This window comes from Phyllostomus hastatus, unplaced genomic scaffold (genome assembly GCF_019186645.2).
Source record: "Phyllostomus hastatus isolate PE091 unplaced genomic scaffold, TTU_PhHast_1.1 phas_scaffold_28, whole genome shotgun sequence".
Classification (NCBI taxonomy): domain Eukaryota; kingdom Metazoa; phylum Chordata; class Mammalia; order Chiroptera; family Phyllostomidae; genus Phyllostomus; species Phyllostomus hastatus.
In genome coordinates, this window is record NW_025334022.1 from 23,284,580 (window position 1) to 23,312,272 (window position 27,693).

Consider the following 27,693-nt stretch of genomic DNA (forward strand, 5'->3'; position numbering starts at 1 on the left):
TTGACATTTCATGCCAATTTGTCCTTTTTTGTTTACAATATTTTTAAAAAAACAAATGCCACAGGCTGCCTGCATATAATTATGTAAATAATAATTATAAAATAAAAACAGGTTATGTGAGATCCCTTTTCAAATGACAATCAGATCTGAACTTGAGTCTTCAATTCTGCACCTGCTGATGTGGGAAAGGGGGTATGATGAAAAACAAAAGTTATAATTAGGGTCCTTTATTTAGGACCCATCTACAGCTTCAGGGGTTACTCACAGCAAAGTGATGCATTGCATACTACTAATAAAGCATCCCAATAGAATGCATGAAATTTACATTTATTTTGCAGTCAAAGGGGACAGAAAAAAATCTAAGATCTGTGAAACTCAGTGATTGATATATGTTACAATATACATATATATATATATATATACTGAGAACAGTATCTTAATATAACATAGTTAAGTAATTCCAATAAAATTCCAGTACATGAAACTGCTCATGTACCTGTGCAAGGTTACTGGGTTAAAAAGGACTATTTCAAAGAAAGGGATCCCTGGCTGGTGTAGGTCAGTGGATTGAGCTTGGGCTGTGAACCAAAGGGTTGCCGGTTTGATTCCCAGTCAGGGCACATGCCTCAGTTTCAGGCCAGGTCCCCAGTGAGGGATGCATGACAGGCAACCACACACTGATGTTTCTCTCTTTCTCCCTCCCTTCCCCTCTCTCTAAAAATAAGTAAATAAAACCTTTTTAAAAAAGAAAGGGAAAACACAAGAACCAATAGGGGACAAAATAGAATAATAAGGTTGTCAGTAGCTCATCCATTTCTCAGTATACTTTATTTTCAAATCAGAATCAAGTGACTTCACCCTATTTCTACAATACCAAAGCTGATCTAAGAAGTTGGGAAATCTGGACCCTCAAATCCAGAACCAGATATATACTTGACCCAATTACTTGGGAGCCTTAACTATAACTACATTAATATTCTGCTCTGTTGAACTTACCTAAATAAACCAGATTTATATGCAACATTTCCCTACCCACTCCACCCCGAAAAATCATGTTGGGAAAAGTATGTAGAAAGAGAAATGAGTTTTTATCCTCTTTAACGCCCAAAGCCACTTTTACTCAAGAGATCTGAAGGATGACTTCTCTAATTCACTAATTGAACCATAGCTTCTCAAGGTTGGTATGAGCCTTACAGGTAAAAAAAACATCCTATAAAATCTATAAACTTTTTAGCTTAGTTACCTTTGCCATTGTTAAAACATCAAGTGCCAAATAAAACGCACATCTTACTTCTCTTCCTACCAACATTAGGAAAGGCGACACACTGTAGGAAGACAGTGGAAAGCAAGTATCACAGTGTGTTAGTCCACTGTAGGCGAATAAAAGAGAGATCCAGGTATAAAAGTTAATTCCTTTATATATTTTTTAAATTGACTGAACTACAATAGACAGCTTCTTCTTTTTTTACTTTATTTTATAGATTTTCTTTATTTTTTTAGAGAGAGGAAGGAAGGGAGAAAGAGAGGGAGAAAAACATCAATGTGTGATTGCCCCTCACATGCTCCCTGCTGGACACCTGGCCTGCAAACCAGGCGTATGCCCTACACTAGGAATTGAACCAATGATTCTTTGGCAGGTTGGCACTCAACCACTGAGCCACACCAGCCAGGGCTACAATGGAGAGCTCCTTAATGTAAAATATAAAAAAGAGGGGAAATGACATTTCTATTTATTGTGGGCCAATTAAATGACAAATGTGGTGCTAAATGTTTTAAGACATTATAAACAATCCAATTGTTCTAAATATTTCATGGGGGGTGTTTAACTATTAATATTCATTTCAGAATATTAATTGTATGAATATTAATACTTGATTTATCAGAGATACAAAAACAAAATCACATAAAATTAAATAGCCTGCAGTTCGGTTGCAGCGAGCATATTGGTTCACAGGAAAAACATGATGGGTGACGTATTAGCTGTTCCTATGTGCTAAGTCATTATGTTCATCTACATGTGCTCTGGTGTTGATGGTGTTGAAATACTTTGTGCAAACGCCACTTCCCCTCTCCAAAAACCCAAAGTGTCACTACTAGGCTGTTGCCCAGAAATAAGCACACCACCATTTTGATCAACTTCGGCTCCTTTTTATTCAGGAAGCACACACTAATTCTTTTTATATACTTTCTTTATACATTCCAGGAATAAGCGAAAATAGCCATTTTAAATATGTTACAAAGTTGGCTTTTGGAGCTTAATAAGCTGTTTGAGAGAAGGACGAGCCAACTGACCTTTTCATCAAAGTACCAATGTATCTTCAGTCTTTTACCGAGCTCTACTGCAGCTCTGGCCACCTTGGATGTGCTGTACATCCAAACCATATGAAAGCTACAACAGGAAGTTGCTGTGAGTCTCTCTGCAAGGCACCAAGAACAAACAGCTCCAGCTTCCTTTCTTCAGATTAAATGAAAGTTTCTGAAACTTTTCAAGTGCTCTCTCAAGTAGTGCTCTCTCAGCATGAAGACTTTTTGTTAAAATTGATATATCACAAGGTACAGTAAATCACTTCCAATATTCTGAAAACCACATGGTAGAAGTTATAAATAAGTGAACACTAAAATTACTTTAAGAAAGTTTTACATCATTTAGTCTGTAAGGACATTTACACATACAGCACAATTTACTGTTAAACAGCTATAACTGGCTTCACAGAAAAATGAAAATAGATAATACAAAATGATCTGACATCGTAAGTCTGGAATTAAGACTGTGATTTTCTTGTAATTAATATCAACCTCACATATTGTTGCAGAGTGCTGTGCTATGCCCTTTAAAATGGGAGTTTCTTTGTCAGGGTGAAATTCCACTTGGATCTGCGTTCTTGCTTTGTACAAATGACTAAAGTCTGGGGGCACAGCAATATCAAAGACACAAACGGTAATTGCACAATATCATCTGCTGGATTAAGCTAATACAAGTGGACAGAATTTTTCAGGTCCCAATATCTAATAAAGCACTATATGAAATGAACAAGGTGAAACATCTTAAGAATGATTATACTCTGCAACTGGAACATGTAGCATTTCTGTAATTCATAGATATGCCTCATTAGGCATTTACAAAATAAGTTAGTAAGATCTAATTTGCTTGAGGCATCACAAGCTCATAATGCCCCACTTGGCCTTCCTGTTTGAGCTGATCTAGTAGGTCTTCCTTCCGTCTTTTTCTACCTACCACCAGGTACCTATCATGGCCTACCCCATGAGACTTACTCTTAAGACCATACTTCTGGGCAATCTGATGTATTTGCTTCCGCTCATCATTAGTCAGTTCTGTAGAGAAAGTCAAATCTGTGTGGCTCTCAGAGCGGGCATAGTTTCTGATGATCTGTTCAATATCTCTCTTGGCAATTTTATTTACCCTCTCTACATCAAGACCAAGCCCTTCCCGCTTATGCTGCTCTTTGACAGAGATTGGCTCCCGAATGCCCTCGCCAGATTTACCTAAACCACCACCCGTCCAACCCATCTTTCTCAGCAGCTGATTACCTATGTTATCTTCTTTGATTTGTTGTTTGTAAGCCTCCTCTGCTGAGCGGCCCTGAATTTCATTTCTTGAAATCACATCTTCAACAGCTCCTTTCTTTAAGTTGTTAATGACAGTCGGCTGAGTCTTTTTGAGGGTTTTCACAGCTTCTCCAGCAGCTTCATATTTGACAGTTTTCTTCACTCCAACTGCTTCTGCAATTACTTCACTCTCTAGAATCACCTTGCATTTCCATCGGAGGCCTGTCATTCTTTCATAGACATATTCAACTGTCATTCGGTTAAACTGAGCTGTGTCGTTGAGCGTGCACACAGGATTTGAAGAATTCTCGTAAACTACAAGATCCTTTATATCTTTCTTCTTGCCAGATCCCCTGGGTGAAGAGCCTGTTTGGCACTGTGAACCTTTGACAGATGGGTAAGTGGGTTGTGTTTTTTGAAGGATTTTCAAGGCCTCATCGGCAGCTGCATGTTTACTTGTTTTTTTGGTTCCATAACCTTCAGCTAAGCAATGATCTTGCAAAAACACTCGACAACGCCATGTGCGATTTGGCATCATCTCGTATTTGTACTCAACTGACATTTTGTTGTATGAGGCAGAATTGTTAAGGATACCAATTGCATCATTTGCATTTTCTGTAAGCACAAAATTGGTCCAATGTTTGGCGGAAGCATTAAAAATCGGCTGCCCAGAGGCATCTTTAGCCAGCACCACCAGCTCTTCTGGTGGTTTCAGAGCTGGAGGAAATTCATATGAAGGCATGCCAATCTGACACACCACAAGGTCCTCTCCAATTGTGTGCTTGAATTTCCGTCGGATAACCCTAACTTCAATACGTTTCTGCAAGAGTTTCACAGCTAGCTCAGTAGCTCGATCCCTGGACCCATTCTTGCTGCCAGCATAACCTGTAGTTAAGTAGATATTTTGGCATCTAACTTCACAAGCGTAACCATCTGTTAGGAGTTTTTTATTTTTGGGGATGTCAGCAGGAGGGATTTCTTTTAAAGGAGCATATATATACTCAGGATTTGTCTTACATGCCTGAATACAACGAGTTAACATGTATGTGTAATTAATTTTATCAGATCCGGAAGTCATCTCTGGATTAGAAAGGTTGTTCCAGATAGTCGCTGTTAATTTTTCAATAAAATACTGCTTCTCGGCTACCACTGACTCAGGAAATGTCTGTGATGGTGAAGGCTCAGGAGGTGACTGAGAGTTTGCCTGCTGTGGTGTGCTGCTTGGGGCGGGGTTCCCACTGTCAAAATGCATGTTGGCTGTTACAGGTTGGTCTTTTGTGAAAATAAATCCTGATGAATCACAATACTGAGAATTCCCATCTTGTGTACTGAAAGAGTCTTGAGTATAATCTTGGTAGATGTTTCTCGGCATGCTGGCAAAATGTGTTTGTTCATTTACCTCTTTTGTTTGAGGGCCATAAGGATCTTCCTGTCTTTCATCTTTTGAACTACTAGCTACAAAATGTACAGGCTCAAAACGAGGTCTCACATGGAATTTGGAACCGGCTTGCTTTTTAGGAGGATTTTGACCTATAGAATGAGTGAAATTTACAATTCATTACAAAGGGAATTTTCTTAAAAAAAAAAACAAGCAGGAAAATAGTACCAACCATATTATTTGCGAGCTGCATTGTTGGTACAAGATACTTCCCATCACAAAAAACTTAAGGTTATTTAGGAGAAGGGAGTCAAATATCAGTGTAAGGTTCCAGCATAAGGAGGGAATGCTTCCTGTCCTTCCACGTGTAAGGGAAGGGACTTGATAGAAAATATGCCATTGAATCAGGTATGCAGGTCACCACCATGCATGAATGGTAGATGCTTTTGCATCTAATGAGTTAAAGCACAGGTGAAGTGTACTAAAAAGTTGTTCCAGTATAATCTCATACCACCTGTGCTGAAAAGCTCTCTTCTTAAGGACTGCAAATGGAACAGATGGCTCTACTGCAATAGAGATGATGGCCAGAGGCATTTACAAAGCTTCTCTCTTTTGTATCAGAGGTGAGTGACTCTGTGATGGTGCTTTACATAGTTGTGACTAAAAATCAAATAAAAATAATTATCACAAGATCCCAAAGGTTTTCAACTTCAAAATCTTAATTCTGACCTATTCTGCACAAAAGAGTGTTTGCTATGTTTTATTTCTAGAACTAGCAATAGCTGGAAACTAATGATTTATGAGGGATATCAAATTTAAAGCTATGGAAGAACTCTGTTGAGGCTATACCAGACACGAGAGTTTCCTCCCTATAACAACTGTTCAGTAGAAAGCTGGTCCATCTTGGACCCATCCAGGAGGATTCAGTTACTTAGATGCTCAAATGATCAGAGTATAAGGTTTTTCTATTTAGAGGGAGGTTCATGGCAAGGGCTTGAGGATAGCATTATAGTGTGACCTCAGTATTCTTAGGCTTCAGTTCTATTTAGCATCCTCGAAAAAAAAAAAAACTGTACATAACTAAAAGTTAAAATTCTTTTACAGTTGTGTAAGGTCCAAAATTACCAATGTTACTTAAAATCATATACCACACTCATATGTTGTTGTTTTTTTAAAAAAAGGCCATGTAGTTTCTTCAAATCCCACCTTCCAGAAACAAGTATACTCACCATCACATGTTGAAAGATGACGTTTTTGACCTTTGGAAGGTTTGGGCAGCATCAGATCATATGAAGGCATCTCCCCAATATCAATACCTTCAGCCATTTGAAGAATTTTTTCCATCAAGCGCGGGCTGTACCTATTTAAATTAATATAATCTACCATTAAAACAGATAAGAATATAGTTTCTTTTTTAAAATAACTTCTATATGAGACAATCTTATCATTGTTCCCACAGGACTTTTTCAACAGACCATCTTGGCTATAAAACTAAAGACTCTTCCCTAAAATACTTACTTATCAAATGAGTAATTATGTTACTTCATTACAAGACACACGAACATAAAATCAAAAAATTTAAGCTAATGTCATCAATAAATCCACAAACAACAAGTGCTAGTGAGGATGTGGGGGAAAGGGAATCCTAGTGCATTGTTAGTGGGAATGCAGACTGGTGCAGCTACAGCGGAAAGCAGTATGGAGGGTTCTTAAAAAGTTAAAAATGGATCTGGCTTATGACCCAGGAATTCCACCTCTGGGAATATATCTGAAGAAACTCAAAACACTTATTCGAAAGAATATGCGTACCCCTATGTTCACTGAAGCATTACGAGGGAGGAAAAAACCAGAATTATACTGCAGAAGATGGGCCCCTTGTAGAACAGGATTCCCCCCACTAGGTGAGTATTCTAGGAACCCATCTGTATCAGTGTACCAGCTGGTGTTGTTGTGAGAGGCTGTGTTCAGCTTCAGTGAAATTTTTTTGAAGATTCTTTCAACACCTTTGCCCATTTCATGATGGTTGATTTATGACTGCATCTGCCCACACCATGCTGAGTGTTCAGCAGTTTTTGACCAAAACCAGCATGACCCCCACACCCCACCCTCCCTGTTCACCCGATTTCATCCCGCACGACTTTTTTGTGTTTCCCCAGATGAAAAAAGTACTCAAAGGGAAACATTTTGCCGATGTGGAACAGATGAAACAAAAAAAGGCAGAAGCACTAAAAGGCATCAAAATCAATAAGTTCAAAGACTGTTTTGAGCAGTGGGAAAAAAGTCTCAATGGGTGCATTGCATCAAATGGAGAGTACTTTGAAGGTGACTGAAGTTTAAATATGTACAAATAAATATACAATTTTTTATAAATATTGTATTTATACAATTATAAATACAATTTTGAGGTCCCCCCTCATAATTACAATAGCCAAGATATGTAAGCAACCTAACTGTCAAGAGTATATATATATATATATATATATATATATATATATATATATATATATAATGGAGTATTACTGGGCCATAAAATCTTACCGTATGTGACAGCATGGATGGACCTGGAGGGCATTATGCTAAGTGAAATAAGTCAAGGAAAGACAAATACCATATGATTTCACTTCTATGTGGAATCTACAGAACAAACAAAATTGAAACACACTCAGACACAGAGAGGGGGATGTTGATTGTCAAAAGGGAGGGGGATTTAGAGACTGGGTTAAAGAGGCGAAGGGATTAAGCAGTACAAATTGGTAGTTACAAAACAGTCATGGGGGATGGAAAGTACAGTATAGGGAATATAGTCAGTAATATTGTGACAACTGTGTATGGTGTCATTTAGGTACTGGAAATATTAGCAGAACACTTTGTAAAATATTGGGTTGGCCAAAAAGTCCATTTAGTTTTTTCTTTAAAATAAAAGACACATTTTTCATTTTTACCAATAACTTTATTGATTTGGATACTTTGAGTATGTCGGCTATCTCCCGCTACTGGCTTCTAGTGGATAGAGGCCAGGGGTGCTACTGAACATCTTCCAATGTATAAGACAGCCCAACAGCAAAGAATTATTTGGCCAATATGTCAATAGTACTAAGAAACTTCACAAACTACTTTTGACATATTCGATCAGTTACAGCACCTTCACCATACACTGTACAAGTATTTGCATTTCAGTTGCATTTTATCTTTCTTGAAATAATAAATAAAGTTTAATATGCCAAAAATGTTGTGTATTTTCTTCCATCTTCATATATCAAAATGGCTTTACAAAAATTCACCAATTTTGATAAAGTTTTTTTAATGCATGATGGTATGACAGCTGTTACAATACATTCTAACAAAATTGTTTCAAATGAAGTTAAAGACAACTAAGCCCTACTAGAGCCATAATATAGAAAAAATAAATGAACTTTGTGGCCAACACAATATATGATTATCTATCCACTATGCTGTACACCTGAAACTAAATCAAGATAATACTAAATGTATACTGTAAGTGAAAAATAAAGTGTAAAGTTCTTTAAAAAAAGAAATTTAAGCCCAGTCCTTATCTTTAAGTTTGAATTGAAAGTACCCATATAGCCCTGGCTGGTGTGGCTCAGTGGATTGAGCACAGGCCTGTGAACCAAAGGGTCGCTGGTTTGATTCCCAGTCGGGGCACATGCCTGGGTTGTGGGCCAGGTCTCCAGTGGAGGGCACGTGAGGGGCAAGCACACATTGATGTTTCTCTCCCTCTTTCTCCCTCCCTTCTCCTCTCTAAAGATAAATAAATAAAATCTTTTAAAAAATATATAAAAAAAGAAAGTATCCATATAAACTCCTGGTTTATTTTTTGCTATCATATATGTATATAATATATAATTACATTTATCTATTTTAAAAAGCAGTGAGAATGTTAAGAGCTGCTGGGTTGTTAATGTGCAGATGGAGATCTATATTATTTCCCATGAAAAAGAATCAGGGTCCTTAGAGAAATGGCTGATTCCAAGTGTGGGACATGAAATGTGTAAGATGGACTTAGAAGATATTCTTGTGCCTGAAACAAGGAAGCTGTCAAAGACTTCAGGAATTGTGTCAAATGGACTCAGCTGCCAATTTGAATCACCTCCTACTGGCAAAGTAAGCCAACTTGAGAACCATCTATCAGAACAATGACATCAATGAATTGAAACAAATCAAATATGTTACAAATCCATTAGTTTAAACAGATACTTACAAACTCATTATTGGTCACTTTTGGAGGATGGTAGAGAAGCAAGTCATTCCAAAAACAGGGAATATTAAGGAGGAAAGCAAGTATTTATCTGGCATTTTTCCATCCCAATTATACCTCAGAGCAACTAAAGAGTTGATGAAGAAAATCTCTTTACAGGAGCAGCCCAGCTAGTAAGTGTAGGAATGATAGGCTCCTACCATTTTGCAACCCCAAATGGAATAGTAAGTGATCATCAATGGCCACTAAGCCTATTAGGTGAAAAGTTGATGGGGAAAAACCCAGAAACCGACCTGCACAAACATGTTCAACTGATGGCTGACAAAGCTGCAAAAGCAATTGAATGGAGGAAGGGCAGCCTTGTCAACACGTGGTGAAGTGTGGGCATCCATCCACAGGCAGCAACCAAACAAAACCTCAGCCTGCACCTCAACCTTTATACAAAAATTAATTCAAAATGCACCACAGACCTAAGTGTAAAATGTAAACCTATAAAACATGTATTAAAAAAACAGGAGAAAATCTTCAGGATCTAAGGCTTGGCTAACAGTTGTTATACTTGACACGAAAAGTATGATCCATAAAAGGAAAAGCTGATGAAATGCCTTTCAAAATTAAAAACTTTAAGGGAGAAAAATCAGGACAACTGTAATACCATAATCAATAAAACATAATTTCAAAAAATTAAAACCTTTTGCTCTCAAAAGACCCTGTGAAGAGGATGAAAAGAAAAGCTACAAACTGGGAGAAATATCTGAAAACCACACACTTGACAAAAACTAGTATCTAATAGAAAGGCCTCTCAAAACTCAACAGTAAAAATATACGTATATATTATATATTTTTTAAAAAGACATGAAAAGGCACAACCAGTGTGACTCAGTTGGTTGGGCGTCACCGTGCAAAGTGAAAGGTCACTGGCTCAATTCCCAGTCAGGGCATATGGCTGGGTTGCAGGGTCAGTTCCCAGTCAGGGCACTTGTGAGAAGCAATCGATGGATGTTTCTCTCCCTCTTTTTCTCCATCCCTTCCCCTCTCTCTAAAAAATAAATAAATAAAATCTTTTAAACAAAGAGTTGTTCTGAAGTTGGCCATTAAGCCAGCTCATCCAACGATATTAAAAAGACATGAACAGAACATTTCACCAAATAGGAGACACAGATTAAATATAAGCACATTGAAAAGATGTTCAACATCATTAGCCACCAGAGAAATGCAATTTAAAACCACAATGAGATATCACTACATACCTATGACAAATGGCTAAAATAAAAAATAGTGACAATACCAAATGTTGGCAAGGATGCAGAGAAGCTGGATCACTTACAAATTGCTGGTGGGAATGTAAAATAGTATGGCCGCTCTGGAGAACAACTTAGAAGTTCTTTATAAAATTAAACATGCAATTACCATATAATCTACCAATTACACTCTTGAGCATTCACCTAAGAGAAATGAAAATGTATGTTCATGCAAAAACCTGTATATGAATGTTCACAACAGCTATATTTGTAACAGTCCAAAATTGCCATCAGCACAGATGTCCTTCAACAGGTGAATGGTTAAACTCAGGCATACACACGCCACGGAACCAGCAATAAAAGGGAACTGACACATGCAGTATCATGTACAGGATAGGGGTGGGAGGGAAGTGGATAGGGTTATAAGATGTAATGGATCCTTATGGTATTGGAACTGCTCAATACCTTGACTGTGGTAATGAATACACAAACTTATACATGATAAAACTGTATACAACACACACACACACACACACACACACACACACACAAGTACTAGTAAGACTGGGGGAATCTGAGTAAAATCAGTGGATTTTAACAATGTCATTATCCTGGTTATGATGTTACACAATAATTTTGCAAAGTGTTATCATTGGCAGAACTGAGTAGAGTATGGGGTATCTCTTTGTATTATTTTGTACAACTGCTTGTGAGTCTACAATTATTGCAATAAAGATTTCAATTAAAAAGGTGACAGGGAACATTTTAATATCACTAAGAATGGGACAAGCAGATACGTGCCCCCTGATGTCCATATCACAAGACAAAGAACTAGCTATAAAGTGTTCTTGCCCACCAAATAATTGACCCTGAACCTAATCAAGCCCCTAACTCCCAGAAACATGTTAAATTCTATGACAAGAACCTAGCCAGCCAAGTCCAGAATGAAGAAAACCCTATATGATAACCCAATTTCTTCATCAAATAAATAACATGAAAATAAAAGGAGCCATGGCTGGTGTGGCTCAGTGGATTGAGTGCTGACCTATGAACCGAAAGGTTGCCAGTTCAATTTCCAGTCAGGGCACATACCTGGGTTGTGGGCCAGATCCAGCTGATTGATGTTTCTCTCACACTTTAATGTCCTCTCCCTCTCTTTCTCCCTCCCTTCCTCGCCCTCTAAAAATAAATAAATAAAATCCTTTTTAAAAAAGAAAAGGAGAGGGGAACTGTTTATACATTAAAGGAAACAGATCAACCAAGAACCTTGTCTGGATCATGAATCAAGCAAACCAAGTGCAAAAAGACATTTTGGGACGAATGGAAAAAAACTGATCAATTGGATGATTGTAAGAAATTGTTGTTTAGCCCTGGCCAATGTGGCTCAATTGGTTAGGTATCATCTGGCAAGACAAAAAAAAAAAGGTCACTGGTTGGATTTCTGGTTGGGGCACATGCCTGGGTAGTGGGCCTTCCCTGGTTGGGGCACGTGCCAGGGGCAGCCGATCGGTGTTTCTCTTGCACAACAATTTTCTCTCCCTCACTTTCTCTCTCCCTTCCCCTCTCTCTAAAAATAAATAATTTGTATCTGATATGGATACATACTGAAGTTCTCACAGGGGAAATGATGTCAAGATTTTCTTTAATACACTCCAAACTATCTCCCCCACCCCCCCCCACACACAAAACAACTGGGGGCAAATTAGATGAAAGGAGTAGGAAAGCATAAGAGACTGTTGATAATTGCTGAAGTCAAGTGATGGGAATATGAGTGCTCATTAAACTCTTCCGTATGTGTTTGATTTTTCCATAATAAAGAGTTTTAAAACACACAATTTTTAAAAAGGGCTTCTTAAGAAGCAGATTTGCTACTTGGCAGGATATCATTTTACTGCACAGATACAAAAATATGGGCTCAAGTGATGTTTCTGTTATCATGGGGATCCACTCACCCTTCCTACCTCCAGCCTTTCCCAGCCTAAGACCAAACAAGAGGCTCCTGGTGGCATTTGGGAAGAAAGTTCTGAAAACAAGTGAACTACCACACTTTTACATGAATAGATTCTGAACTTGAAAGGGGGAACACATTTTCCATTTTCAGCACAGTAGTTTGCACACCCACCAGATGTCTTTCTTTGCAAATCAGAGAAGTCAAAACATGGCGGCCTTCTCTGACAAGATTACCGCAAGCAAGCCCAGTTGTAACCTGTACTTCAAACTGATAATTGCTACTGCTGCTGTTAACACCAGCATTTAAATGCCAAGAGTAACTTTATTTTCATTTACTCTTACCTAAACATCGGAAAGCATAGCCTAAAGTGTCATATGTTTTATATATCACTTCCATTCAGATTTGGGAGTCCAATTTCCAAGGTACAAGATGAAAATAAGAGATTATGAAAATAAAATAGCAGTCTATAAATCTCAAAGTGGTAATGCCACTTCTGCTACCAAAATTGGTACTACAACCAAGGCACTCACCTTGAATTGCATTCAAAATTGTCCAGACCTTCAATTATAGCCTGTTTCCAAATAGGGTATAAAACTGTGAATGGCAAGCATGTCATAATCCAGTGTCCATGAATAATGCATTTGGGGCTCACTCCATTCACACTCACTTTTCTCTCAGGTTTCTTCTGGCATTAGTAATGATTATACCTACTTACTGTTCCCTATTCATTACACCTGCCACAAAATTCATCATCACCCATAGGCTACAAAAATAAACCTTTGTGTAGGTTGCCAGCACAGTCCACTTCTCAGTCCTTTATTAGGAAGTCCTAATGTTGAAGAAGCCCAAGAAGTTCAAACAATAATGGAAAATACCTTATAGAGCCTAACACTGAACTCTCCTAAGAACAATGCAAATAGCAATCTAGATCAGATTTAGACCTCTAGATAAGGTTTAATAAGACCACTAGGATTGCATCCCCATTTTTTAAATTCTCCAGAGATTAGCTATCCAGATTAGCTAGATAAAGAAGTAGTTTCACCAATTTGAAATAAGCCAAGATAGTAGAGCTTTCATTACTGTTTTCTGTAGCATATTTTTTTGCTAGTGGATTTAGAGTAACACCTTTACTCCAGAAGTTTTAGAGAATCCACCAAGAAAAGCACCTACGAACCCAATTACTGATAACTTCACTAACATTTTGGGGTTTATGTTTTATTCCATTTTCTGTTTTCCATGCTACTTCCCCCCTTCTCCCGCCCCCCATCACTATCAGATTATCTATGTTGATTTGCAGTTTGGTAAGGGGTTTTCTTCATTCTTAATTTACTATAAGCTTTTTCTCCATGTCATTACCACATGAGACTTAATAGCTATATAGTATTCTATCTTTGGAGGGATCATGATGAAAAATATCATCAAGGAAAGTCTAATACAGTGATTTGAAGATGCATGCATATTATTAAGTCTGTTAATATATCCATTTGGTTGTAAATGCTTACAAAAGAAAACAAAAATCTCCAGCAGGTCTTTAGAGCTTTCAAAGGTAGCTTATTATTTACTAAGCTTTTGGAAATCTGGATGCTATTCAATGGTCCCAGCACACCTAGCACATAACAAAAGATGATTTCTAGTAGACAAAGACATCTAAGTTCATGAATCTCACATTCCTTAACAAAAACAGGTACATATACGTGCATGCTTATGATATACAATGGCACCTGAAATTTAATAAATATTCAGTAATAGATGCTTTCAAAAATGTTTAAGTGTATTCAACGGGGTCTATTAAATCCAAGTAAAAAAGCTGAGGTTTGAAAACTCAGCAAAGACTAGGATTACCAAGTATAAAATTATTTATTTAAAGCTATTCATAAGACTCCTAACGTAAGTCAATAACATACAGCCAGATTATTGATAAATCTTTTGAAAGATTTATCACTCATTCATACTTCATCAGCTAGTGACTGATGCCGTCTACCTACTATGTGCAAAGTTAGTTTCACAGCATGAGCCCACTGGCATAATAAGTCTTCCAAACAGTCTCATATCAACAAGGAAGAGAAGAGACAAATAATCAAGGTGGCAAAGCTGGTGTCATTTTAAGGTATATTTTCCTGATTAATTAGTATCGCATCAAAGACCAATAGGCCAGGATTCTGCTTCTAATCCTAGTGATGAAGAATGATTGGGAAACTGAATGCTCCAGTTAACCAAACAGTCTGCTTTATTATATATATATAAAATACATATATACATACATGTATCTATAATGTTTAAGTAAAAATTGCACAGATCCCTAGGCATTCATAGGTGTAGTTGATTAAAAGACTGTACTAACTTTTCATTAGCCACAAGATACATTTTAGATATTGCTTGCAGAAAAAATGCTTGACAGTTTACTTTTATGAAACAGCAAATAAAAAAGTGAAGAGAAATAATTTCAGCTATTTGAGCTTCCTGGTTGCTTGGTTTATGATGGAAAATGATGAAAAAGCATATTGGGAAATACTGCTTTATTTACTGTAACCCTATAAAACAGTGCTTCTCATAGTGTAGTCTCTGGATGGCATCACTTGAGCATCAGCATCACCTGGGAACCTGTTAGAAATGTAAATTCTGAAATTCTGGGATCCCCACCTCAGACCTACTGAATCAGAGACCCCGGGGATGGGGTCCAGCAATCCGTGCTTTAACAAGCCTAACTAATGATTTTGACCCCTGCTTAAGTTTGAGAACCACGGTTACAGAGTTAAGAACATATTCAAACTTGCTCCTCGAAAAGCACTACTATCACCAACAGGAATGAAACATGGTTTGCCCCTCCCGGCTTAATCTTATGATCAAGTTCTCAAAGACATCTTTGACCTAGGAGTTACTTCAGCCCCAGCTGACACAGAACAGAGAAAGTCCTGCTAAATAGGGGGGAAAGTGCAATCATTTCCCTTCTTGCTACTATTTACGACCTGTTGCAAAAGTCAAGGGATGGACCTTGAACAAGAAATTAACAATTTAAGTTGAGAATAGGCTGTTTCACCTTGTATTCTACAGTTCCCTTGAGAGAGAAGAGTCTTCTGTCACAAAACAGATCAGAAAACAAGAGCTCTGCCAAATCAACATTAACAAGTACCAGGATATAGATTTTCCCCCTGAAGATGACAGCTAACGTAAAGCCTGACTAAAGTGGAAGACTGCAGTTGGTTCCTAGCTTGCAAGATTCTTTACTGCCTCCTCTTTCTCCTATATCCAAGTTACATATAATACAAACATTACTTTTCTGTTATGCTATTTGATAATGTTATAGCAACTTGTATTGACTAAAATGACTTAACTAAAATGTCACATGGTGACTATAGTATATATACTATAGACAGATGAGCTTTGGCAAGTGTAAATACACACACAAAATGCCCTGGAAGCTTTACCTTTTAACACTGACTACCACTGGCCTGGTCTGTGCCTTTTAATGCCATACTTATGTATAAGGCTGCTGTTCTTGAAACGAAATCCTGAGGTATAGTAATGATGTGGTTTGTACCAGTTACTTGCTTTCACTCCTGGTCCATCCTTTCCAAACACAGCAGCTGTATCTCAGTGGAAAGAGCATCAGAAGACTGTGGGACCTTGGAAAAGCCACTTAACTTCTTGGCCTCCATTGATTTAGCTGTGAAAAGGAGACACCACCTAATTCCCAAGGTTGTTGTATTAAGTGAGATACATACATTTTTATATGTTCTGTACACTATAAAGATATAGTCAACTACTCACTCCACACAAATTTATTGAGCAGCTGTTATTCAGAAGTCACTCTTCTAGGCACTGAGGATATAAAGGTGTGAGCAAGAAAGCATAAGCACATTCCCCAAAGGAGCTTACATTCTAATGGGTAGGTAAGATTTATTAACACAAAGGATGGTTATTATGCTTCCATGTAAGAATTTTGTGTTAAGAATTCACATTCCCCATGATTTTCTGTAATATTAAGATCTGTGATCAACTGCAAGAACAATATTGTTCAATGAAGGTCAATTAGATTTATGTGACTTAATAGCTGATGCTTCCCCAGTTGTAACCTGTTCCTCCAGTGACATAATCATTATCTCTGGAGGCAGAAATTATACTAACCTAGAGAAAATAGGAAAAACATTAATTTTTGTGATGAGAGCAAAGCAAAGTATCACACTGGAGACCTTGTTCAACAATTAAGGGTAGCAGTGGACGATCCTATTTTTCTGCATCAGTTAGTCATTCCTGGTCTGAATTGGCTGAATTTGATCTGATCACTTTCCAGAATTTTTCATCCTTCCTAATTAAAAATTCACTGTGAAGTAGGAGTGTCAAAAAAATAGAAGCCTCTCAGTCTATCAAAGGAATAATTAGTCTAGTATAAGACTGACTGGGGGTTCTGAAAGACAGAGGTCCAAGTAGTCTTGTTTTAAAAATTGCGTTGGAACCATACTGCAGTCTCCATCGAATGCAAAGAGCTTTCAAAGAGGCCTATTCTGAATGCGCACAAGATTTAAGAAGGGTGGGGGGTGAGACAAACACACACACATACACCTAAAACCTCACCCAAGGCCAATTGTTAAACCTTTTGATCAAAATTAAGGTAAACTAAGGCAAGCCATTCTTATAGTGGATATATCCATTTCTTTGTTTGCGTCCAGACACCTTATGCGCAAATCGACAAGCAAGGCGGACCCTGTGGCTGAGACACCTCATACAAACCACCTCCACAGGAGACAGTAAAACCCAGCGGGGCGATGGGGGGGGGCCGGCGGCTGTTGTTTTATTTAATGGGGATAGAAAGACAGTGGTCAGGAGGACACTAGGATTACAACCGCAGCACCTCCATCCCCTCGAAGCCCGACTCTAGGATATTCTCTGCGGATACCGCATCCTCGGAAGGTCCTACGCAGGTCCTAGGTTCTGCTATTCATCATTTCCCTGGCCCCCCAGAACCATCACCACAATGCCCACCGATAGTCATTATGGTGATGGTTCCTCTTCCAGGCGCAGCTCTATCTCCACCCCTGGTCCTGGAAGGGCTGCTCCCGTGATCCCGGGACCCTTCTAGCTGTTATGTCACCCCCTGTCACCTCGCTCCGCCAACCCCCTCCACAGGCCAACAGAGTGTCTTCCAGCATCTTCAAATCTCCAGCCTCTAAGCCCTCACCCGTATCCTGTCCCGGTCCCTATCCCAATTTCCATCACCTATCCCCTATCCTGGTCCCTTAACCCAACCCAAAACCCATCACCCATCCCCTACCCCGTCCCTTAATCCGACACGCACACCTTCCTCACCTGCAGCCCAGGAAAACGTGGTTGGTCCAGGCGGCGGAGAGAGCAAGGAGCTGGTCGAGGGCAGCCCCGGGATAGCTGTGCAGGTGCCGACAGATGAAGCTGCGTCGCAGAGCCCACTGCCAGTCACTTTCGTGGCTATAGCGCCACTGCTCCAGCACTGGCTCCGGCGGGGGTGGCGGGAGGGGCGGCAGAGGCGGCGGCGGGAGGGGGGGCAGCGGTGGAGGCGACAGGAAGTCGCCCCCCAAAAGCAGACGTCCGCCAGCCATCTTCTCCGCCCCCAAGCAGGGCCACCGGGGATGAAGCCAACTACCGACCTGGAGCAAGCGGGCACTGGGCCGGTAGGAGGGGCCGGGTAAGGAGGGGCGCGCTGTGGCACGAAGACCAACTCTCAGGGGACTAGGGTGTGTGCATGGAGGGTGACTGTTAAAGAGGAAAAGGCGATCACTTCCCGACGCGGGGGCACACGCTTGCAGCACTCCTCCAACTCGTGGTGGGGCAGGAGGGCGCCCACTGCAGTCACTCCCGTGCCAGGAACGCTGAGCCAGGCCCTGCGCTCCAAACTTCCAGCCACCCGCAGATACACGCTCTGCACGGTCAAAAGGGGGGGGAAAAGACACCAGCACACTCTGCTAGCCTTCCTCTAAGTTCCAGCCTACCTACCCGCGTGCTGTCCGGCGGTTGTGGCCCAGTGCGCATGCGCTGCGGTGGATTTCCCCCTAACTTCCAAATCCCGTCCCCAAATATCGCGCGATGTACATTTTCCCCTTCTATGAAGCCTCTGGGCCTTTGACGCACTGGGGTGACTAGCGGAGGGGGTGGGGGGACTCCGGGAAGGGAACTTCCAAAGATTCTCAGAGGTTCTGGAACATGTTTCTGATAAGTCCTTAGAAGACGACCTCAAGTGATTATTGGCAGCAATCACTCCCCTGACGCCTTTCCTTGAGTTTCTGAGCAGTACAACAGTGGGACCGTGTCCTTCGGAAGGGACTTAGGTTTGCAATGCATTTTACCTTTTTTTTTTTTAAAGTGTCAGCTCTCCAAGGCTCCTTTTCTTCACAGAATTGCTTGAAAAGCTATGTGCGTTGTACATCACTAGCTTTGTATTCCATTGTGAAAGCATAAGAAAGGTGAAATACTTGCTAAGAAATTCATCCACAGCACTACTTCTCAAGTCAACCACTTCTATCGTACATACTCCATTCCAATTACTGACAAATATAGACACCAGGCTTACACAGTTGTGATCATGATTACAAGTAATTCTGCATTTTTCATATCAATTTAAAACGTGCAAAATATTACCAAAAACAGAAAGCCCCCCTTCCAAAAAAAAAAAAAAAGATTAAAAGCTGCACAGCAGCAAAGGGCAAAATTACTCTGTAAGCTTACCATATCACTCCACCACTGCATCCGTCAGTTCACTCAATCCCCGGCTGCCAACCTGTGCCATTAAAGTAGTTCGTCAATGAGTGTCTGTCAGCTGGAACTTACAGAGCACCTACTGTGTGCTCACTACAGGGTGAGGCAAAAGTAGGTTTACGGTTGTTCATATAGAAAATAATACAATAATTAATAAACAATAGAAGAATTACTCTGGCTGGTGTGGCTCAGTGGTTGAGTGCCCACCTGCTAATCAAAGGGTTGCTGGTTCGATTCCCATTCAGGGCACCTGCCTGAGTTGTGGTCAAGGTCCCCAGTAGGGGGCACACAAGAAGCAACCACACATCGCTGTTTCTCCCTCTCTCCCTCCCTTCCCCTCTCTAAAAAATAAATAAAATCTTTTCAAAAAGATTTTTTAAAAATAACAATAGAATAAACTCTGTGTTTCATGTACTTACAACTGTAAACCTACTTTTGTGGAAGCAGGTATGATAGAAAAAGGAAAAAGAAACTGGGTTTTCTCTGTTGTCCTAGAACTTATTACAGTCTTGGTGGGGAGAAATAGCCCTGCATAAAACTCAATGTCCTACTGGTAGCAGAACCATTGGATGAGGTGGCTTCGAACCATTTCCCTGTTTAATGTTTGAATGACATATTTTTATTACATGATGCATCTTATGTGTAGGGGTGTATTAGACTGAGAAGAGCAGAAGATAACATCACTTTTGCCCTGGCTCAGTGGGTTGAGCGTCATCCCACAAACTGAAGGATTGCTGGCTTGATGCCAGGTCCCTGGTTGGGAGCGTGCAAGAGGCAACCAATTGATATTTCTCTCCCTTTCTCCCTCCTTTCTCCTCTTCTCTCTAAAAATAAATAAAATATTTTTTAAAAAAACATCACTTTTCACACAGTTTCATAATGATTTATTTCCGTGTCTGTCTTGTCTATTTTGTATTGAGTGTTTTGTCTTTGACTCTATGGTAGGCATTCATGTTGACGGAATGGCGGTCTTTGAGCTATCATATCAAAACACAATACTAAATAGGAAGCTTGGAGATTGTAAATTCAAGTCCTTGTTGTATGAGTGAGAAAATTCAGGCTGGAGAGGTGAACTGACTTGCTGAAGACTGTAGAGACTGGCAGCAAAACTGAGATCATAATCTAGGGCACTCGACTCCTCATCTGGTGCTTCTCCAGACACTTGCCATGCATTGCCCTGTTTTTTAACAGGCAATTTTTCTTCACATGTATCACCTTCTGAACTTTAAAAAAATAGTTTGACTGCTCCCCACCCACCCAGTGTCAGATCCATAAGAACAAGGAATTCATCTATGAATTCCTTGCTTTTAGCACCTATGCCTGGCTACTGTGGGCACTCCAGAGATATTTCATTTTATTTTATGCTTAGAGAAAGGGGAAGGGAGGGAGAAAGAGAGGGAGAGAAACATCAATGTGTGAAAGATACATTGATTTGTTGCTTTCACATGCCCCTAACCTAGGAGCTGGCCTGCAACCCAGTCACATGCCCTGACTGAGAATGAAACTGGCAACCTTTTGGTTTGCAAACTGGCACTCAATCCACCGAGCCACACCAGCCAGGACATGTTTCTTGCATTAAGTGAGTGACTGACTCAATGAAGGCTCTTCTGATTGTCCCAATCTTGTGAAATTCATTTTCTTGGAGCCTATATATTTTAAGCTGATTTGTCATTTTACAGTTGGATTAATTTCAGCCTAAGTGCCAGCCTTCATCAACAACAGCATTGCCATCAATACATATCTTTCCTAAAAAAAGATTTGAGAAAATAAAAGCTACATCCTCTTAGCTTGGATGAAAGCTTGTTCATCAGATAGGAACAAATAATCGAAATCTGACTTTTGAACTTGGATTACAAAATGAAAGGCAATGAAACTGATGTTAGAGACCATTTACTTTGGAACAGCCATAATTCGATTCCATTTGTAATCCCCACTATGGAATACAGTTTCGTCTCTAGAAAGCAAAACAAAAAATTTCTATGACTATCCATGACCTTATTTCCCTAGAAAACCTCCTGATCAAAAAATCTTTCTGCCAACCTATCTCAGCCCAGTCCCTTCTCACAAGTCACAGATGATTTTGTTAGTGAGCAGGAATTGCAACCCCTAAACAGAAGTAGATTATCTGAAAAGTGGTTGATGATAGGTATAGGAGGGAACAATGATAAAGGCAATCATCAAGATCCTAAAACAACCCAGAAACTTCTTGTAGTCATTAATCCTCCCCTCCGTCATGTTTCTCTGTTCTGAAACAGGCTCCCACTACTGTCTTTGCACTACACCACCCACACACACACACACACAGCTCTGGGCTTCCCTCCCTGCCCTTTCCTATGGGGGACTCAGTGAGTGGCCAAAGGAGGAAAACTTGGAAAAATAAATAAGTAGAACCTTTAAAAAAATAGTGTAACAATGTTAAATTTACTGAAGTTAATATAACTGTCTGTGGTTATATAAGAGTATATCCTTGTTTTTAAGAAATACCCACTGGAATATGAGGGGTAAAGGGCTATGATACATGTAAATTACCTTCAAATGGGTCAGAAAAAAATATAGGGAACAAATGATAAAGCAAATGGGGTGAAATGCTATCAATTGGTGAATCTGGGCCAAGAGTATGTGGGTATACTTTGAACTATTCTTGTAACTTAATTTCAAAACTAAGTGCTAGTGAAGTGCAGTAATTCCCTACATTAGTGAAGAATCTCAATCTAGCTACATCTTAATTACTTTTTATCGTGTGTCCAGCACTGTACTGGAACCTCAGGAGTGCTATAAATGATGTTCCTACCCCAAGGAAGCTTAACATCTATTGAGGCTCAAACAGGAAGCAGATTATAAAAGTTCAAACAGGAAGTTCAAAAATGAAGATCAGAGTAGGTGGATAGGATCAAGAAAGGCTTCAAGGAGAAAGTAGGGCCTGAGCCTCAAAGGCAGGGTTTAAATCAGTAGAGGATATTTCTGACAAAGTCAACAAATCACTTGGGCAACTCAGGGAGAGGCCTGTGCAGAGACTTAGAGTACTGGAAGGGAGAGTGGGTATTAGTAAATATTGGAAAATAAGGTTGAGTAGTTAAGCTGGGGCCAGTCTCTAAGTTCCTCAAAAACAGTGTCTAATTAGGTCTCATGCAAAATATCCCCAGAGCATAGGGCACTGGACCAAACCCATTCAACATACCCTTACCATTGATGAAGACATCATAATCTGATTAAGCCCAAAACCAAGATGAGGAGTATGTCCCTAATCCTCTACATAACAGATATATACATATGTATTCTTATATAGGTATTGGTCCCAGAGTAGCGACTTTCTAAAGCTCAAGCCAAACAAGCTAAGTGATAATGGAGGACTTGGATGGACAGCAACGGAAGGTAAGTGTAGGTGGCAAAACCCCTGTGAGGTACTACTGTTCAAATGCACAACTCCTTGAAGGGGTACTCACACTTTAAAAGGATGGCCTTGCAAGAAAGCTGTCCTCTCATTAAGGGATGAACCTCCTGACGTGGGGGCATTTCAGATAGGAGCCTTGGTTGTTTGGCCTTTCTGAGGATATCAGAGGCCCAGTCCTTTCCCTAGTAGTTGGCATTCTCACCTGCTCAGAGCCCCAGGAGCAGGACCTCATCAATACAGTAGGCCCATGCCTCCCATGTATGCTCTACCAAAGCCGTGTGCAAATTTTGGTTAATCAAAGCCACTCCCCACCCACCACAACTTGCATTAAAACTTCAGTCATGTTATCTTCATTTCTGATTTCTTTTGACCAGCCAGCAGCTTCTAATGGCTTTAGACTGATTATGCATCAACAAGCACCAAAATGCATTAGAGGTGGGGTAAGCAAACTATGGCCTGCAGACCAACTCTGGCCCCACCACAAGTATTTGCATGACCCTCATGCTGAGAATGGCTTTTACATTGTTTAATGATTGAAAAGAATCAAAATAATAATAATTCAGGACATGTGAAAATGAAATTCGAGTGTGAGTGTAAAATATCAGTGTCTGTAAATGAAGTTTTATTGGTGCCCAACCACGCTCATCCTGTTCCATCCATGTTATGTATTATTGCTTTTGTGCTTTAGTTAACAGTTGAATAGTTGCAGAAACCAGATGGCTTGCAAAGCCTAAAGTATTACTCTGCTGGCCCTTTACAGAAAAAGTTACCTGACCCCTGACCCCTGACCTAGAGCAACTATTCTCAATATGGAGCTATTTTGCCCTCTAGGAGACACGTGGCATTGTCAAGAGACATTTTTGGTTGTCACAAGTGGAGGTGGGATGGAGTGTTACTGACATGTAGTGGGTAGGGATGTTGTTAAACATGCTACAATAGCCAGGTCTCTGCCACAAAGAATCATCTGTCCTCAAATGTCAGTAGTGCTAAGGTTTAGAAATGGTGGATTGGAGGAACCTAAGAAACTTCTGGTAAAGAGGAAACTCCATCCTTAATAAAGAGTACCATTTATGGAACACCCAGGTCTTTTAATTTACATGAGCTTGTATAGCCTTCACAATCACCATGCAAGGGTTATTGATATTCCCCTTTTACACGGAAGTTTGTAACACAATTTGACCACAACGCACATGGCTAGCAAGGCTGTCAGGCTCCAGAATCTGTATTTTTCCACACCTCGCCTACCGCTACTCAGTGGTGTCACAGGCTTTCATTCGGCTGCCCCCTAGTGTTTGAGCTATACAGATGCAGGACAGTGTCCTTTCCTTCAGGCCTGGGTACCATGAGGATAGGACCACTACCCTATCTCCAGCATCTGGCCATTTGGAAAATGAAGCCAAGTGGGGGGGGGGACTCTACCTCGACCCCAAGCAAACTTATAAAAACTGACCACTCTCCCTCTTTCATTCAGGATGGGAGGCAAGGACAGGAGCTTCCCTCCCTGGCAGACTTAGGACACAAAATACTTGCTACCTTTAGAATGCCTTTTGACCTCAGTTGGTGTGGCCCAGTAGATTGAGCACCCGCCTGCAAACCAAAAGATCAGCCTGGGTTGCTGGCCAGGTCCCCTCGATGTTTTTCTCCCTCCCTTCCCCTAACAGTAAATAAATAAAACCTTTTTTAAAAGAATGCCTTTTGAGTCATAAAGAACAGTCATAGTCATGAATTTCCAGGATGCTTACATCACAGGATTAAATGGGAGGAGAATCTTGGTTTGTAGGATCTGACACTCCACTTCTTCCACCTATTATCCTAGATGATGAGCTCAACAGATCGGTCAGATCCATGCTAATGAAGGAAAAGTAGAGGACTTCCTGTCCACCTCCATCTCTCGCCCCATCCATGAGAATTTCAAGCTCAGATGGAGGAAGGAGGGGACAGGGCAGCCCACCTAAGCAGGTTGCATACCAGCTACTGGTGCCTCCCCGAGCCCCTCAAATCATCCACTTGGAAGGCAGCCACCCGCTCCTAAAGCAAACCGTGATGGGTCACATCACCTAATGGTTTAAGATCAGATCACACAACCATTGAGCATTTCTTTGAATTTTATTGAAAATTGACATGGACATTAGAAAGGTATCAAGCTAAACAGTGCTGGTTTTGGGATGTTTCTCCTGGTGAATGGAAGCCCCTGAGGGGCAGTGAGTGGTCACACCTTTGAACAAAAAGAAAGAAAGGAAAAACAACACAGATTCTGGAAAACATGCAAAGAGGCTCTCTCAAGAGACACCGGACAGTGGGATGGCGATGGCTATAGGGATATACGGAAATGAGCACACTCACATGGTATTTTGATGCAAGTTAAACCAATGAATTCAAGGCAGATTTTCAACAGGAAAGCTCTCCAGCCAGATCCCAGGTTGAGCAGAAACCTCTCTCAAAACCCCAACTGGCTTCAAAAGGTTGAATGGATTTATTTTCCTCTCACTAAACTTAACCCCCCCCTCCCATCTTTCCTTTCCTCACTGAGTGTTAGTGGATCCATTTTTGCCCTTGCTGGGGGTCAGCAGGAGGTCTGTGAATGCTGAAGAAGATACAGATGTTACTTGACTTTCCCTTCCATATTCAGAAATGTTTAGTAGTGGCTGTAGACAGTCAACCCACTGAACCGGAGAACTCGTGTTTAAAAACAAAAACTCAACTGGAAACTTGAGAACAGCACTTCCACACCCACAGCTGAGGTCTCCTGCCCCAGTCACTTACACTTGGGTGAGTTGTCCTGTAGTTGTCTCTGAGGTTACACTTGGTCCATTCTCCAGCTCTGATGGTTCTTTTCCTGCCTTGTTAGGTTAGGACAAGACACTTCCGTTTAAAATACCATGTAAGTCAGGAGAGAGCTTCTTGCCTGGACACAGGGACATATGAACACTTGCTGAGTGTGTAGTGTGTGTATGTGTGTGTGTGTGTGCACGCGTGCGCGCACAGTTTCGGGGAAGAGGGAATTGATTGGTTTCTGGCTTGAAACAATGCGGAACCCTAACTCTTCTATAATGGCAGTCTTCTCCTTTAGATTTAATGCAGCTGCTGAAGACAAGATTAAAAAAAGCTGGAGAGGGAGAGAGAGAGAAAGAAAACACAGAATTAGCCAAAGAAAAAGAACATTCAAAGTAAGACAGGGCGATGGGAGGGGGCAGTGTGAGGTAGAACAGATTATATTTGCAGAAGACAGGTTAGAAATGGGGTCACTGATGGACCATCACCACTGGGAAATGGGCTGAGAAGGTTTTAAGAACACCACACACCGGGTTTGAAGCTTCTTGTTTTAATTAAAAACAAGCACATATTAACAGCTACATGGGAATGCCAGATGATTAAAAGAAGAAACAAAAACAAAAGTGGTCTGCACTGCAGCTAGGAAAAGCAAACTTCTTGGCTTAAGAGAAACTAGGTGCGTGTGTGTGTGTGTGTGTGTGTGTGAGTACACGTGAGGATTTTTCAGGAAAGCTGTTCCATTCCAGTCTGAAAAAATAAAAGCACAGACCATTTCTAATGACTGGTTTTGTTTCACCAGAAGTAAACAGAGTAGTTAGGGTATTTAAAAAAAAATAGCAACAACTGTACTCATTAGAAAGCCTTTTCACCAAAGGGGGGGAATCTTTCTCTCTACAGCGAGAAAACTACCACTAACCAATGTCACCCCAATAATAGATGTAATAAAATACAAAAGAAAGAAAACTGCTCAATAAAATAACAATTTTAATTCTTTTCCATAGTGTGGATCAACTTCCTAAAGGCCTTGTGCTCACTCACAGGTTAGATTTTCGTTTTCCAAACTTTCTTGATTATAAGGATCATCTAGGGCACTTGTTAAACAAAAGTGTGCCTGGGCCCCATTCCAGACTTCTAGGAAAGCTGACTAGCTCACGGTTGTTGGTGACCTCTACTGTCAGCAGAAGCACTCAGTTCAGGAGCTGGTCTGAAGTCTTCTGCTTTGCCGGCCCCTACCCACTCATCCTTGGATATTTTTCTATGGGAAAAAATGTAAGAGGCCTCTAATACTAACTCTTCAGGTTCTCTGAGCATCAGAAGACCTTGTCTCCAGGAACACACAGGAATGAACAGACTGAATCCCTTAATGAGGTGGATGGGGAGTCAGGAGACACTGAGTTTGGCTTGGCTTCTGCCACAAAACAGCCCTGGAACCTCTGGCAAGTCCCTTCATTTCTCTGGGCTTCGATTTTCTTTTACGAAAAAAAGTGGATCATCTCTGTCTTGCGAACCCAAATTTCTTCCTTAATACAAAATTCCTGCCTAGTCTCTAAAGGTCTCTCAAAGGCTGAGTGGCTCTAAAAATTTTGAAGTTTTCAGAGCTCCTCAAGCCTCAAGTACTTAATCCGTAAACAAATGTAAATGAGGGGGGCCTGTTTGTGATGCAAATAATTACCCTGGAGGAAGAAGACCAATTGGTTGTTTTGAGTTTGGGTTTTGGGGGAAGCAGCTGTGAAACTGGACCTGGAAACATCAAAGCTTCAAACAAGATGCCCTTCCCCAGAAGGCTGGACAGCCCTAATTTAGCATTTCTCTGAGCTACTGGAGGAGTGTCTAAATTCGTCTTTTAAAACAAACAAACAAAAAAAACCCTGCAAGGCATAGGGGTCTGCTAAAATGTTCCACTGAGACTTGGGTTTTTCAAGAAGTTAGCTTAAGCTTTGACAGCAGGCCCTTCATACTTGCCTGTGGCCACTGACAAGACAGCGACTCACCAAACAATAACGTATCATAACTGCACTCTTGCTTTACCAACAAGAAAAGATCAAGAGTGTGCATGTGTTTGATGTTCATTTTCTCTACCTTTCACTTCCTATGATTATTATCTATTACTAAAGAGAGAAACTCTTCCCATTTGCAACACTTCAAAAAGCCTGAATATTTGGCATAGCCTTGATAGACGGTGTTTTGAAAGAAATTAACCAAAAAAAAAAAAACCCCTTCAAAAATTCAAAAGTTGTTGTTCATGGTCAGTGCCAGTGAGACTGGGAAGCAGAACTCAAAAGAAGGGGGTGCGTTGAAGTGGAAGTACATGGCAGGAGCAGGGACCCAGCTTCCTGGCACCCTGCAGGAAAGCTGTCAGTTAGAATAAGAACCTTGGTTTAAAAGGCTAAATGGAGTCCAGTCCAGCTGTAGCGGGGGATACTATTCAGTACACAGCCATGGATTACTGCAAAG

General features: G+C 40.4%; 2 protein-coding genes across 5 annotated transcripts in view; both read right to left on the reverse strand.

Annotated features, from left to right (window-relative positions):
- Positions 1 to 2,126: 2,126 nt before the first annotated feature.
- NKRF (NFKB repressing factor) lies at positions 2,127 to 18,335 on the reverse strand. The gene is made up of 3 exons (XM_045817727.1): positions 17,658 to 18,335; positions 6,175 to 6,305; positions 2,127 to 5,097 (listed from the first exon to the last, which is right to left on the reverse strand). Exons 1-3 carry the CDS (start codon positions 17,921 to 17,923, stop codon positions 3,140 to 3,142), a joined length of 2,355 nt encoding a protein of 784 aa, XP_045673683.1. The 5' UTR covers positions 17,924 to 18,335; the 3' UTR covers positions 2,127 to 3,139.
- A 6,219-nt stretch (positions 18,336 to 24,554) lies between these two features.
- Positions 24,555 to 27,693, reverse strand: part of SEPTIN6 (septin 6) — a 69,139-nt gene continuing 66,000 nt past the window's right edge. For 3 of the 4 annotated variants that reach the window (XM_045817497.1, XM_045817498.1, XM_045817493.1), the window contains one exon: positions 25,774 to 27,685. In XM_045817497.1, the coding sequence (XP_045673453.1) occupies positions 27,661 to 27,685 (25 nt within the window). In that variant the 3' untranslated portion in view covers positions 25,774 to 27,660. Of the gene's footprint in view, positions 25,574 to 25,773; positions 27,686 to 27,693 lie in introns of those variants that run through there. The other variant, XM_045817495.1, reaches the window with a different exon arrangement.

What these genes read in the sequence shown, in the direction of transcription:
- NKRF (XM_045817727.1), bottom strand. Translation starts at nt 17,923, where the DNA reads ATGGCTGGCGGACGTCTGCTTTTGGGGGGCGACTTCCTGTCGCCTCCA. An exon ending in CACGTTTTCCTGGGCTGCAG is followed by an intron (nt 6,306 to 17,657) that starts GTGAGGAAGGTG and finishes TAATTTAAATAG; the next exon opens with GTACAGCCCGCGCTTGATGG. An exon ending in TCATCTTTCAACATGTGATG is followed by an intron (nt 5,098 to 6,174) that starts GTGAGTATACTT and finishes CTCATTCTATAG; the next exon opens with GTCAAAATCCTCCTAAAAAG.